The sequence below is a fragment of the Rhynchophorus ferrugineus genome, unplaced genomic scaffold (assembly GCF_030347505.1).
Source record: "Rhynchophorus ferrugineus isolate W39M unplaced genomic scaffold, kcgeb_rfMv2 rfM4, whole genome shotgun sequence".
In the NCBI taxonomy this organism is placed as follows: domain Eukaryota; kingdom Metazoa; phylum Arthropoda; class Insecta; order Coleoptera; family Curculionidae; genus Rhynchophorus; species Rhynchophorus ferrugineus.
Genome location: NW_027472583.1, coordinates 61,112,139 through 61,126,999, shown reverse-complemented (window position 1 = coordinate 61,126,999; position 14,861 = coordinate 61,112,139). Strand labels below are relative to the sequence as shown.

Genomic DNA, 14,861 nt, shown 5'->3' with positions numbered 1-14,861 from the left:
TAAATTAAATACGACATTGTAATCGACCCTAAATAGCCCAAGAGGCTGATGGGCTGTAAAAACAAATAAAAAAAACTAAATGATTTGATGTAGTTGACCTAGGAGCTACTTGAAGAGAGAAATAAATTGTTTATAATGTGCCAATAAAACATGTTTTCCTATCGCCCATTATCCTCCCCAAATCCAGATCGTCCTTAAATTTAGAACATCCATAATTGGTTTATACTAGGACATTGCAAAATTACGGACATCTGGGAGGAGATACCCCACAATGTCCCCACTATGGCTGTGGTTGAAGTCCCCTAACATGTTGAGGTTGCTTAAGAAACAAAGATATTTAATACTGTGACTTCGATATCGAAATATATTATTTTTATGCCAATGTTGTTTTATCTCCTCCAATTTTATTAAATGTTTTTACTGCCTTAGTGCAAATTTATAAAGCAAAGTAAAAAAAATATGTATTTTACCAACTAGGGTTTATTTGGGCTGAGTATACTATTTAACGTGGTTTCCATATCATGGTCTTGGGCATTAAGCCGACTGACTGGCGAGTGATCAATTTTAGAGACCATCCCAGAAGATGTTTGGTCTTTCCCAGCCTGATTACTGGCATAGCAAGAAAGATGTTATACTCTGGCCTTATGAACAATCACAACCATAAACAATCACGAAAATAAATTTACAACCATGCTTTACAACAGTATTACACTCATGACTATCACAACGGAGGACCCTCTTGTATCCTTAACGACTCCTCCAATAAAGCCGGTTTGTTTTTTAAATAAAGGTTTAAGATAGGAAAGATAGAATAGGTCGAAACTAATGAGTTGGTTCGGATGATCAATATCTTAAAAATAAAATCAGAAGAATATTTTATTTGAATCGGATCCTTAGAGTGAAATGACAGTTTCCTGCAAAGAGATTTATGAATTTAATATTTAGTTTAGTCCCTTGTCTAATAAATATCATGCATCCATTGTCAGAAGTATCCCCAAATTAGTGTAAAAATAAATAACTTAATTTGACATATATCAAGAGAAAACCAGCCGACTTATGGTAACAGTTTAATATAAACATTTGGTACAATATTAACCTTAACTTTATGATTTTGGTAACGGGAATAGTTGATCTAACAGTCCGCACTCTGTCACATCCACCATCCTTCTATCATTGTCCCCTCTAGAACAACACGTAAAGTTAATCGAAACATTTATTTATTATGCATAAATATTAGGCATACCTTAATTAGTTTTCTTGACATCCTTGGATTCTCCTTCTTTTACTTGACCGCGTCCGAAAATTTTAGCTAAACTATCCCAGACCCCACCAAAGAACAAGGCGCACATCAGATTCTCGAACGGTATGAACGGATCGTGAATGCCCAAGATGATCGAGGACAGTTTGAAATACACGAAGAAGATGACGATGCCGAAATAGACCAAAGCATGGGGCGCCGAGATCAATTCTGTTTTCTTGTCGAGAATGAAGATAATAGAAGCCACTAACGACGCCTTGGTATAGCTGAAAAATTTGTTTGTGTTATTCAAGATAGGAATGCCGAAAAAATATCGATCATTTTTTCAAAAACTATCAATATTTTGGTTAATCTATATTTTTAACCGATATTTAGATATCGATAGTTTTCAAAACATATTCATCTTTGAATTTCTTCCCCCCTTGTGTATTTTTTTATTTTATTTACTTCTTTTAAGAATATGTCGATATTAAAACCTAGGATTTTAAAGTCAAGTTTCATCAAAGGTTATCAATATTTTTTTCAGGACTGTTGCAAAGACATATCACTATTGTTAAAAAGAAGTATCAATATTTTTCGTGGCTTTCCGATATATCAATATTTTTCTCCGCAGTCGCAAAATTTAAAGATAATACAAACTTAATACAAATGGTTAGTAAAATGGTGAATGCGCCTGTCCTCAAGAACAAATAACTATATTTCGTATGGCACTATAACATATTGTTACATTACAGCAATATAATGCATTTAAATATTAGTAATTCAACACAGAATATAATATATTTATATTATAAAGATTATAGATTATATGATAATATATTTACTTACAATGTGGGTTGCATAAATTCCATAGCCGTGGGAGTCCAGACTCCTCTGATCAAACGTTCAACAAGTTTGGTAAATCCTGCACCGTTGCCTTTCAGTGTACCGATGATAATCATAATCAAATAGGCATTAGGGTATAGTTTGGCGGCATGTGTTACTCCATCATAGACTTTCTTGCATCGATAGACCTCCTTCATAGCTGAAAACACAATCTTCACGGGTAGAAATTTAGCGAGCTTGTAGCCAACATCCATGGGAGTATAAAAGACGACGTACCTGAAATAGGATCGTTATTACATCAAGTATGTTCTCTTTGTCAGCATCCAAATTACCAAACTGCCGTCGCCACTAAAACCTGAGGTGTATTTTTCAGTGGAGCTAAGATGGGTTCCGCCAAAAGTCCGTTGGCCACCATACCACCGGCAAAAACAACCAACATATACGACAGCCAGCACGACAACGGATGTTTCCTGGAGAAGGCCTGCACCCCTAATAACAAGCCCAACATAACAAAGCAACCAACATCGGTACTATATATAATTAGTACACTAAACCCAGTACCAACCTGACCCTAAATCTTCTCGCACTGAAAGAGCACATAGGGTACAGTGCGCGATATCGAAGTAAGGAAACATTTTCAGTTTCACAACCTGATTGGCGATGTCCAGAAAAGCTTCCGGATCCATGATGGAGCAATTTAACTTTGTCTCGAGGATATAATCGAAATGATCGCTGAAATAAAATAGTCTCTTTAGAGTATCGCTAATTTATTCAACATTTCATTCTTGACATTGATGTTTAGGGATAAATATTACATAGCAAAGCGTAATGTAAAACTGGCAACACTGCAAATCGAACGAAAATTTCATCCCGTCTAAAGAAAGCCTAAATCCGGATCACGGGATTCCTGATCACGGCTAAAACCTATCAAAACCCCTACCTGGATCCGTAGGGCGACGGCGACTGTGTATAACGAGGACGCTTGCGAATATGTGTTAATCGAGAGGGGACAAATATGTTATACGCAGGAGACTCGAAGGAATGGAGTCATCCCGATCGTCGGGAACGAACTGTATCCTGGGTGGCCGGTGCTAGTCGACAGCAACGTCAGCTCCTACACGTGAAGCTGCGGGAGAAAAAGCGGTTTCTATTTCGGTAGAGTGGCTATTTTCGACTCCAGGTCGTGGGAACGGGCGATTTCAGCTGGATGTAGAGAAGTTAGTGGCGGTTCGACGTCTATACCGCGACCGGCGCGCGTTGGGAGATGAAAATCTGTAGAGGACGGATAGAAATCTCGAGATAGGAGCGTGACGTAATCGAGAGATTCGAAGCGACGTTGCCGACCTACCTTAAATTTCTGTAGATCATGAGGTAATTACAATAAAGATTAAAACTAAAATATTATTTTATCAACTTTTATTTCAATTCATGATATTATTCATTATATTTTTATTACTTAATTACATAATATGCTTCTTGTAACTTCGATATTAATAATGACGATATTGATTAACACCAAATTAAGGCTCCTTTAACACTACTATAATACATTATTTTGCCCCATATTTATACCATAATCCAAATTAATACTGTAAATCACGATTCATTAGCAGCTACTATTTTAATATTTCCTCTGATCTTAATGTATTTTATTTTATTTATTTTGTAATAAATTAAAAGGCCTCCCGTGAATTGTTTATGTCATATATATATACTACGAAATAGAAATATACTACAAGATAGATTACTAAGATAATTAAAGATTTTAGTCCAATTATAATAGTAAAGATGTCTAAGAGATGGAGCTGTTAATGCTCAATGGTGTTTTATTAAACACAATAGGCGTGATGACAATAATTAACAACAATATAAATATTATATTTTTCTAATTAAATAGGATTCATATGTACGGATTTTGATAATTTGAACACCAATCGGTGTAAAATACGTCATTTCTATGCAAATTGAATAAGGCAAATCACTCTAATTTGCCAACAGTTGTTTGGAATTTGTTAATATTGCAGTTAAATCAGAAACTTAAACTCAAACTTATACTTTTGTTCGGCCGAATTTATATAGAAATGTCAAATATCAATATAAATATATGAGCAATTCAAAAAACTGAATTTTACATAAAAGTATTTATAGGTAAAATATTCACCTAGAAAAAGCTATTTCAAAACAAAAAAAAACAATCGTAAGACTGCAAAATGAAAAAAGGAAAACGAACAAGATATAGTATATGATTGGCTAGTTCAGCGCAAGCGCACTTAAAACAAAATTAATAACACTTCAATTTAGTTTTATGATGTATGACGTTTTAATAGTTTACATATCCGTGCTTCGTTGAGAAGTAAATTGAATTAAGGATATTGTTTCTTTTTTAAAAACAATTAATCACAATGCGACTACAATTGTCAATATATTAGAAATATTAACCATTACCATTAAAAACCATGTTTTTTTTGCTTTTTTCTGAATTTCATCAAATTTTCTCCATAGTATTTAACAAATTAGAGCAAATAATTAATACAATCTGATATAGTTTATCGATATGCGCATGCACATAACAAACCTATCATATAGGACATCTTGTTCATTTCTCTATAGTCTGCGATCGTTTTATTGCTGTTCTTTTTTGATAATTTGTGTAGAGAATCAGTGCCAAACTGTCATAGGTTAACACTGAAATTGAAAAAAATAGTCATATCACAAATGTTTATCTTATGATATTGAAGCAAAAACAATCTGATTAACAACTGATATGTTGTTTTATGCACGGCGACCCATAACAACACTTGTTAAAGACTCACCGGAAGAACACATACATACATAATTTTCACTAGACATTATAAGTTATTTTTCGGCAACCATCATGAATCAATAAATTTTTATCATTTTAACGATAAGTATTTATTTGTTCTCGAACGTTAAACATTACTTGGTAGTTCAATAGTTTGTTCTTTGTATCCTGGGTACGGTAGTGGTAAATAGATATTGAACTTACATAGTCCGACTCTGCAACAACAATGTGTATGTCGTTGAAATGGTTTAAACGATAAGAATGACCTACGGCTTATAAGTTTGTTAATACGATACGCGTTACTTTATTTGAAACATCGAGAATATAAAGAAATATGTAAGTACTGATATAACTCATATTCACAAGAATCTGATATGTTTTAATTTATGGTATCGTACTGATATCTAGATTTTAACTAATCGAGTCGTGCCACTTTCTAACAACAATTACAACGTTGCCAAATTAGACAACAATATGTCGTTACTTTGAACCTTAACTTGAATTTTTTAATCGATTTGTTCATATTTTACAAATAACATTATTATAATATACATTCATATATTATTTAATTCAGTAATTATATTAATCAGTATGAAATACGTATTGTTAAAACACACACAATTGTGTTTTTGCATTATATTTATGTACACGGAAAAGAGCAAATAATATAAACACCTGACATATACGGTTTATATTTTTTTATTCAATATTTGTTTATTGATAAGGTGTTCAACCGTCATTTACTATTAAAACAACTGTAATTATTCACGAAATACCATTCTTAGAGTGTTTGAATAGTTTCCAATAATTTTATTCCATTCTTGTACCACAACGGGTCAATTATGTAAATGTCTGGTGATTGTACTGACCAGGGAAGATGTTTGATGATATTCTGATGCTCTTCAAACCAAGACTGAACCTTTTTACCTGTGTGTATGGCGCATTATTAACCTGGAATAGGGCAATTGAGGATGTTGAAATATTCATTCGCAAAATATAGTGATATGAATGAGAGGACAACCTGAATATCACGATATTGTCGCCCAGCCCATACCGGAGCCTCCCTCGTGCTTGACTATAAGAAGTTGGCAATTTGGATCGTAGGTTTTTTTGGGGGTTGTCCAAACATAAACCCGGCCGTTTGTAGGAAACAATGTAAACGATGTAAACGAAACGAACAAACGTCAAACGAACCAACAATTATCAAATATCCAGGCTTTATGATCATACCACCACTTCTTTCTCAGTTTGTAGTTGGTTTCCGTTATAAAGGGTTTCGTAATCGCAGTCCTCCCATGAATGTTAGCCTTGCCGTACTGCCGTCTTTTAAATGAAACGTGAAGAGTTGTCTAAATTTAAGTATTAATAACAGTATCCTTCCCATTGTAGATGTATCTGCTATCTATTTCTGATTCGATTTGGTCTTTTTTTTCATAAAACTCTAGGGAAAGGAATAAGATGTAATATGTGATTGTATTATATAAAAAAGATACAGTAATTTTAAAAACTCACGTAATGTAATTGTTGCGACGCAAATTTAATTATTTCTATTTGGGGCAGTCGTGTAAATTTAAGTTTGCGTTAATTGTAGAAATCTTTCGGTTGGATAGTTAGCGGGTCTAATTTATTAGAACTGTATGGGTTGATATAAAATATAACATCGCATTAAATATCTGGTGAAATTAGCCAACGAAGAAGGGCACCGAGTAAACAGAACAACAGAGTAAACAGACGTGTGCATCAAAGAATAATCTCATCGGCTCGTTGTCGAGTGTTTCGGATAACGGGGGTTCACGTATCGAGGCTTGATGAAACGTGTCAGAAGTTAGACTTGGTAGAAGGGACTCCTTATGGCGCCTATAACCATAAATATCAAGAAGATTCAAAATCGTGGAATTTTCGGGAATTCCTTAAGAGTCCCAAACGCACGTGTTTTATCAGCGTGAGAATTTCCTAGCTGAAAGAGTGTTTCCCATCCCGATATTCTCAGCGAACCGGGGTACAGAAAATGGTTTCTTGGACAAGCCTTGTCCACCACCACCAAGAACCCAAGGGAGGAGCTTCAGCGATAAAACACAGGGCATCGACAACGAGAGTAGTATTTGCATCGACAGTTAACAAAGTATTTGCATCAAAACCGAGGAAAGAGTTGAAATGACAAGAAGAAAGTATTGTTGAGAATTGACAATAGGGTACTGAAGTGATTGAAGAAAGTGTTGAAGAGAGTAATGTTAATTGCATCCAACTATATATATATATATATATATATATATATATATATATATATATATATATATATATATATATATACATATATATACTCGTCTTTGTGTCTTAATTTACTGAAAGAAGAGAAAAAATTGTATTTAATTTACAACCTTGTTTTCTCTCCCACATCTCAACTGTATTAATGTACTTATTATTTATCAATATTAATGCCATATTTTATAATGGTTATTAAAATTTGATGTATAGACATGTACATTTCATAAGAATATGTAAGAAATTGGTAATGACACTATTGCAGATAATAGCACATGTTTGGAGTATGCAAAGTACATGGATATTACTAAATAAACTACATTTATAAGAGGAGAATCTACAAGATATACTTAGAGTGCATAGGTGATGCGAAATAAAATGCAAAATAAATACGTGAATAACATGTGAATATCTATAATTGTATATATCGATGCTGTTTCCTACAAATGCTCTGGTTTATGCATGAAGAACCCCAAAGGAAACCTACGATATCATGACCGCCTCCATTCTACAGTCAAGCATGGAAGACGTTCCGTTATGGTTTGGTTTGGTGGCAATATCATTGTATTCAGCGCTCTCATTATATACATTCACACACTGACATCACTAGACAGCACTGGTCGGATTACCAGGAATGATATCTCAATATCCCCAACGCTGTTGTTCTTACTATGACCAGCATATGCTGTCAAACCCTGCCATATTCCAAAATGATAACGCGCTTATACATGCAACCAAAAATATGCAGTTTTGGTATGATGAGCATCAGAATATCACCAAGCATCTTCTATGGCCAGCATAATCGCCAGTCCTCAAAATAATTGAATCAATTGGCCGATGTTTTAGTACAAGAATGGGACAACATTCTGTTGAAAACTATTCAGGTACTGTACTCTTTCGTTCCACGAATAATTGCAGCTGTTTTAAAAGCAAATGGTGACTCAACACCGTATTAATAAATATTATATTATAAATATTATAGGTGTTCATATTATTTTATCCATCTACTGTATCTATGGATTTGTATTCTCCTCACTCTATGTGATAAATTAATATTACAATTTAAATTTCAATTTATATTTACTAATGATTATTTTAACATGTAGGGAATTATCATAATTTGTTTTGTAAAATTTTGACGAATTAAACTTTTCGACTTTAGAATTACAGTCCGAAGTGGTGGCATAAAAACCGTTTTATTGTAACGAGTATATAAATACACGATTTTTAAATTTTAACGAAGGTTAATGTTTTTCTTACAGTAAGTGTTGGTCTTATGGTTTGCCAATATTTTCTTAATTTATTAATATATTATTGTTACATAGTTACGTAATTTGAAAATAGGTACTTATCTAGGAAGACCCATTTGCCCTTATTTAGTTTCTAAATTTAGTATTTCAGTTCTATATTAGTGTTGTTCAAAAGTTGGAGCACTTCCGTGTTAACATTAGAGTGAATACTTTCCTAATGTCTGTGTAGGCCTAGATGTAAATAATTGTTCCTATAGAACCAGGGTGCATCCACAATACTTGTATTGTGTTCATATTACCTCTCGCAGAACATCTCCATAAGTGAATTCCAAAGGCCCATATGGATTTTAATATCTGTACAGTATTAGTTTAAACGGATAATTTAGACTTTCTTCTAAATAATCAATATATTTTTTATTGTATTTTAAGTCGAGTTATCGCAAAGGTAGCTATAATAACAATTTCTATTTGTGGTATGTTACATGTTCTGGATAAGTAAAGATTGGGGCCCAAAACACTGCCTTGCGGTACATCTGCTTTTGTTTCTTACATGATTGAGTAAGCTTCTTCTTCATTAACTTTAAATATCCTTTGAGATTTAGTAGTTTTACATTTTAACGTATTGCTTCGGTTACATTTTATCGATTTTACACATGGATTTACACCAAAATTTATCGAAGACTTGCGATACGCACTAGAATATAGCTGTGCAAACTTTTTTCTCTTCATAGGCTTTTTCAATAATGTGTGTATAATGTATAAGGTTGTCAATTGTTGAATGTTTGCTCATAAAACCAAACAAATGTTGTGCAGGTATTAGATTTTTTCAATTCAACAACATTAAACACAGAATTATTTAACACAGAAAAGAGACTTAGGAACCATTCAAAATAATATTTAAATAATAGTAAATAATTAATACATTAATAATAATAATTACATGGCAGTGACGTTATATTCAAAAACAAGTTTAATAGTTATGACAATATTCAATAATCATTAGTTTCAGTATTGTAGCTGATGAAGTGACGAAAAAGCTGAATGATGTCAAGAGATAGTTACGTGGCTGCCTTGGATATAGGAACGACCACCCTAAGATGTCAAATAATTGACAGAAACGGGGAGTGTGTTGGAAGTGCGTTTGATAAAGTATGTACGTTTATTTTTATTTATCAGGAGTTAATTTCAAATTGTTGTAGGTAAAGTTGCATTATCCTGAAGTAAACAGCGTTGAAATCGACCCTAACGAACTATGGGAGAGTATTATTACTATTATGAAAAATTCTTTAATAGGTACTGTTATAGAACTACATTACAATTTAAGGTTATGAAAAAGTATAACTCTTACAATGCTTGTCCAACGAGTTCATAATATAGCGGGTTTAAAATATGCATAAAACATTCTAGATGTAGGTAGTGTCATTCAGTTGGAATTTGTAGTGTGCTGATTAAGTGAACGCCGATATCAAATTTTCTGACTGTACTGATCGCTGTATCTTTCACCCAAAAGGTCGATTTCGCTACAGAAATCCTTATGGAATTCGTTCAATTTTTATTCGACAAACATCTCTAAACCATTGTAATCTGCCTTTCTGAATTTGTTTTTCAACTGTTCACTGATACAACGGTCGCATAATTGCATCCACTACTATACTCACACTATGTTGGCTTGAGTATATATACCTTCAGTGATATGGCAAACTCTAAGAGAGATTGGCTGTGAAGTATAAAGAGTATGAAGAATACATCCACTCGAATACATACATCCTCACCTTGCCTCTTCAGAAGAGACTTGACTAAAATCTCTTGGTTGAATTTTTCGCGCATAAATCTCAGGGCAGTAGTAACGAAGTTATAGTTTACCAGAAAAGTGGAAAAAGATTGATCGATCAAAAATGCACATGATCTTGCTTATGATTTATATGAGTATTATTATGATAAAAATGACACTTTTAACAAATCCACTATATTAGATGTACAAATAAGTCTTCTACGCTTAACAAAATAAAAGGAAAAATTAAATAATATAAAATTGTCTAGTGTCAACAACATTATTAGCTCTTTTCATATAAGCATCATATATTTTTTCTTTTGTACAAATTTCTCTTAATCAAATAAGCAAAAAACTTATCAAAACTTTTCTAAACTTACTTATACACTCTATATAATATATCAGCAATTTCGTCATTTAAAAAAGTCTGAAAAAGAGAAAAAATTGACATCTATCCTTAAATAACGCAATGACTTCACATTCAAACTAAAAAAACGTAATTACAAACATTAATTCATTTCATAATTACATATGTATGTTACTATGTATTATTAAAGGTACTTTTTAGTCATAAAACATTTAACCCAAAAAATTTTCATACGTTCATACATAGTTTCATACGCAATATGTTTATACTTTTTATACTTGAATTAGTATATTTATATCTGCATGAACCTCACAATCTGTCAAATGATAATCTATTAAAATTTTATCACTTTAAAATGGTTAATATATTAAATTTTTTCATATATAGATGCAAATATAAGCGCCAAACAAATAAAATCCGTGGGTATATCAACGCAAAGAGCCACTTTTATCACATGGAGCAGAAAAACCGGAAAACCCTTCCATAATTTCATCACCTGGAAAGATTTGAGGGCCTGGGACTACATAAATAAAATCAATAGATCATGGAAAACTTGGGTGAGAAACGATAATATTGTAAGTATCATATTCGAGATTTTAATCACTATTATCTTTCGTTTCAGTTTCTACGAACTGGGAGCTTTTTGGTGCACTTATTTACAAGACAATTAAAATTCAATATTGTGGCCAACTTAAAATTTACCAGCGCTCATGTAAGTTATCTTAATTTCATAAGATATATTGACTTCAATTTAATTTATTTAATTAGTGAAAAAGTAATTTAGTTTTTTTCAATTGTGTTTCGATCATTTAAATAAATTTCTATGCAAATTTGAATTGGAATTTTGAGAATAGTTGATCAATTGCTGCCAAAGTGAAATGTTCAATCTTCTCTGTTCATAGTTAACGAAGTTAAATTAATTTTTACGCCTTTTTTACAAAATGTCGGAACTGCTGTAGACTAGATTTTCATTATTTTTGTAATATTTTTCACTAAATCTAAACTGTCAATTCTCAAACTGTTTTTTTTTTGTTGAGTTAACATTTTAATGTACAAATAGCGGCAAAAAGCGTAATATTATTAATATAATATTTCGTTAGGTTACGCTTCGGCTATTATGGCTACTGCGTACGAACGAAAGCGTCCAAAAAGCCCTAGCTGTAAACGATGTGATGTTCGGCACAGTCGATACCTGGTTGGTGAACAGGCTCACTGGAGGCAGCCTGTACGTTACCGATATATCCAATGCAAGTGCCACCGGTATGTTTGATCCTTTCAGTCTCTGTTGGAGTATCATTCCAAAGTATTACAACATTCCCGTATCGATAATGCCGCAAGTCGTTGATAACGATTACGATTTCGGCAATATCTCTAGTGATATTTTTGGTGTTCCCATTAAAATTGGGGCTGTGGTAAGAACATACACTACGCTACTACGATAATTTCAAATCCACGATTTATCTTTGATGTATTTATCTAAACTTAAGAAAAAAGGCTATTGAGAATTAAAACGACGTCCTTTCAGATGTCCGACCAATCAGCTTCGATGTACGGTTCTTGTAGTTTTAAGGAAGACGACCTAAAAATCACCATGGGCACTGGAGTATTTTTGAATTTAAATACAGCCCAATGCATCCGAGGTGGTATCCATGGCACTTATCCATTGGTGAGCTGGCGTGTCAACAACGGTTTAACTTATATGACCGAAGCGTCTGGGTCTGACTGTGGTTCGTTGGTAGAATGGATGCTAGCGACAGGTAACACTATTTGTTACTGCATTTCATTTCTATTTTATTCGGTATTTCTTTCTATATCTTTAACCTTACTCGATATAATTAAATAATAATATTTATATAAATCTAAACTGTTTATTTGCAACAACAAAAACTGTCACACTGCTAAATTTCACACCAAAATGTCGGTCCTTTAGAATCCATACTTCTCTAACTCTCTAAGTTATCTAAACAAATGTGATATTTTTCCAAATAAATGTAATTATTCATTGAATAAAATCATTACAAATTCAAATTTAATCACATTCGTTGATTTTTAATGCTTTAAGAAGGGTTTTTGTTGATTTAGGTCTAATATCTAATCCAAAGGAATTAAACATCATGCCAAATACGATTAGAAATAGTAGCGGGGTGTATTTTATTCCTGCTTTCAGTGGATTATCGGTGAGGAAAAGAAGTTAATCACATTTATATTATTTACATCATGTTTTTCGTTTCAGCCTCCCATAAGCAACGAAAACGCGGCAACGGGCTTCATTGGCATCAAACCCGACACTAAGAAAGAACACATGATTAGAGCCGTATTGGAAAGCATCGTTTTTAAAACTGTTTTAGTATATGATCTACTCACGTCTCAGTGCCCTAGTAAATTTAGTTGTATTAAGTAAGGCATATTTTAATCGCTTTTTAAGCTTTCCAAGCGTTTATATTATATAATAAGTTATTTATAAAAAAGATTAAGCTGAGGTGAGAAATAATATTTCTTCAATACGTTCCAGGGTGGATGGTGGAGTGTCTAGAAATAATTTCATTTGTCAGCTACTAGCCGATTTGATTCAATTGCCAGTAAAACGATTGTCAGCCGAAATGGCAGCGTTGGGAGTTGCGTTTGTAGCAGGCTTATCTAGCGGTACGTTACCCAATGTACTATACAGTAACGAATCTCGTAAATAAACAAAACTATACAGGTTTCTGGAAAGATAAAGGAGAAATACTCGAGATCGATAAAACCGAAGTTGTATTTCAGCCCAACGATGATTTAGATCGCAGAAAAGAACTCCTTTTCGAGCTGGAACAGTGGCAGAAGGCAACGGACAGGTTTAAATCGTGGTACCAATAGAATATTATTATATCATTGTTACTTCACTTGTAATTTTATTAATATATTTTTGTTAATTATGTAATTTGTTTTATATTTAAAAACTATTTCTTATTCTAAAGTGGACAATCTGTCAAGTACTATTATCAACAAAACTCAAACGGCCACTAAAGATATTATTAAAAGAAAAACTGGACAGTTTAATATCCCTATATTTGCTCCTCAAAATTGAGATAGATACAGAAAAAAAATTAAAGAAAATTCAACAAGGCAACAAAAGAACTGAATGAGCTAATAATAAAGAATACGAATATTTAGAAAACCTAACGCTATCTGATTATATGGAATATTCTGGAAAGTGAGAGGAAATATTAAAAGGCCCATCCATTAAACTGAGTGAAGTTTTCTATAAACGTTAAAAAGAGCATTTAATCCATTCCCGTATGAAATATCCGTAGATGAAATCCGTAAACGATTCAATTGACTTTCTTAACACTCCGCTTCGAATGGATATACTGAAGAAAAATATACTGTAAGAGAAGTAAAACTAATAATTATGAAAGCAATTAACGCAAAAAATCTCCCGGATATGATTTAGTAACTGGAATAATTTTATATCTTTCAAAAATTAATGATTCAAATTAATTTTCCCTCCTATGCCCTATAAATCTGTTACCTGTGAAAACCAAAGTTTTTAAGAAACTATACATCAAGAGACTCAAAACAATCACAAGTCATGTAATATTCTGTCAGATTAGTCAGAGTCCAAGTAAATATTAATAATCATGAACTACCGAAAGCGGAGAATGTTAAATATCTGGGAATGCATTTATATCAACGTTTAACTTGGAGAAATAACCTATTAATAAAGTGTCAGATAAAAATATTAGTCGTCTATATTTCTCGATAAATCTCAAGCTTTTGATAAGGTATGGGCACACTGGATTTGAAGTTCAAATGGTAAAACCTGTGGCCCACCGACGCTTCCAGCTACTAAAATCATACCACACAAACAATCATGTGGTGTGGAACAGGGTAACGGAAACACTAAACTAAATATTGTAGATTCAAGGAGTTCCGCAAGACAGTGTACTTTGTCCATCGTTATACCTACTGCATATAGCTGACCTACCGACCATAGGAACCACTACTGTGCCAATGCTGACGATACGACGATTTTATCATCTGGCGAGGATCTACTTGTATGTAGTTGAGAACATAGCGTATCAATGCAAATGAAACAAAATCTACTCACATGATGTTCATCCTACGTAGAACGACTTGCCCCAACTAAATGTTGATAATCATGAACTACAGAAAACGAAGAATGTTAAATATCTGGGAATGCATTTTAATCGACGTTTAACTTGAAAGAAATAAGGCGTAAACAACTTGGACTTTAACTTTACTAGATTTATTGCCTTGTAGGGGGATAAATCTAATTAATCTAATTATACTAAGAAGATATTGTTGTAAAAACTAATTCTTAGCCT

The 14,861-nt window shown here is 32.9% G+C and overlaps 2 protein-coding genes across 7 annotated transcripts; one reads left to right on the top strand and one right to left on the bottom strand.

The window, feature by feature from the left end:
• Window positions 1-1,054: 1,054 nt before the first annotated feature.
• LOC143194945 (trimeric intracellular cation channel type 1B.1) lies at window positions 1,055-5,214 on the bottom strand. 2 transcript variants are annotated; one of them, XM_076401755.1, is made up of 6 exons: window positions 5,091-5,214; window positions 2,649-2,815; window positions 2,416-2,572; window positions 2,087-2,359; window positions 1,244-1,524; window positions 1,055-1,182 (listed from the first exon to the last, which is right to left on the bottom strand). In XM_076401755.1, exons 2-5 carry the CDS (start codon window positions 2,767-2,769, stop codon window positions 1,245-1,247), a joined length of 831 nt encoding a protein of 276 aa, XP_076257870.1. In that variant the 5' UTR covers window positions 2,770-2,815; window positions 5,091-5,214; the 3' UTR covers window positions 1,055-1,182; window position 1,244. The 2 variants fall into 2 exon arrangements, with proteins under 2 accessions (XP_076257870.1, XP_076257869.1); XM_076401754.1 differs by lacking the exon at window positions 5,091-5,214 and adding an exon at window positions 3,024-3,165.
• Window positions 3,315-13,448, top strand: LOC143194944 (glycerol kinase 5). 5 transcript variants are annotated; one of them, XM_076401751.1, is made up of 11 exons: window positions 3,315-3,454; window positions 9,402-9,547; window positions 9,598-9,691; window positions 10,924-11,093; window positions 11,159-11,248; window positions 11,637-11,948; window positions 12,062-12,293; window positions 12,619-12,713; window positions 12,770-12,933; window positions 13,049-13,179; window positions 13,238-13,448. In XM_076401751.1, exons 2-11 carry the CDS (start codon window positions 9,440-9,442, stop codon window positions 13,387-13,389), a joined length of 1,548 nt encoding a protein of 515 aa, XP_076257866.1. In that variant the 5' UTR covers window positions 3,315-3,454; window positions 9,402-9,439; the 3' UTR covers window positions 13,390-13,448. The 5 variants fall into 5 exon arrangements, with proteins under 5 accessions (XP_076257866.1, XP_076257865.1, XP_076257864.1 ...); XM_076401750.1 differs by having other exon boundaries at window positions 3,317-3,454; window positions 9,408-9,547; XM_076401749.1 differs by lacking the exon at window positions 3,315-3,454 and adding an exon at window positions 5,082-5,222 and having other exon boundaries at window positions 9,408-9,547.
• The last annotated feature ends 1,413 nt before the right edge of the window (window positions 13,449-14,861 follow it).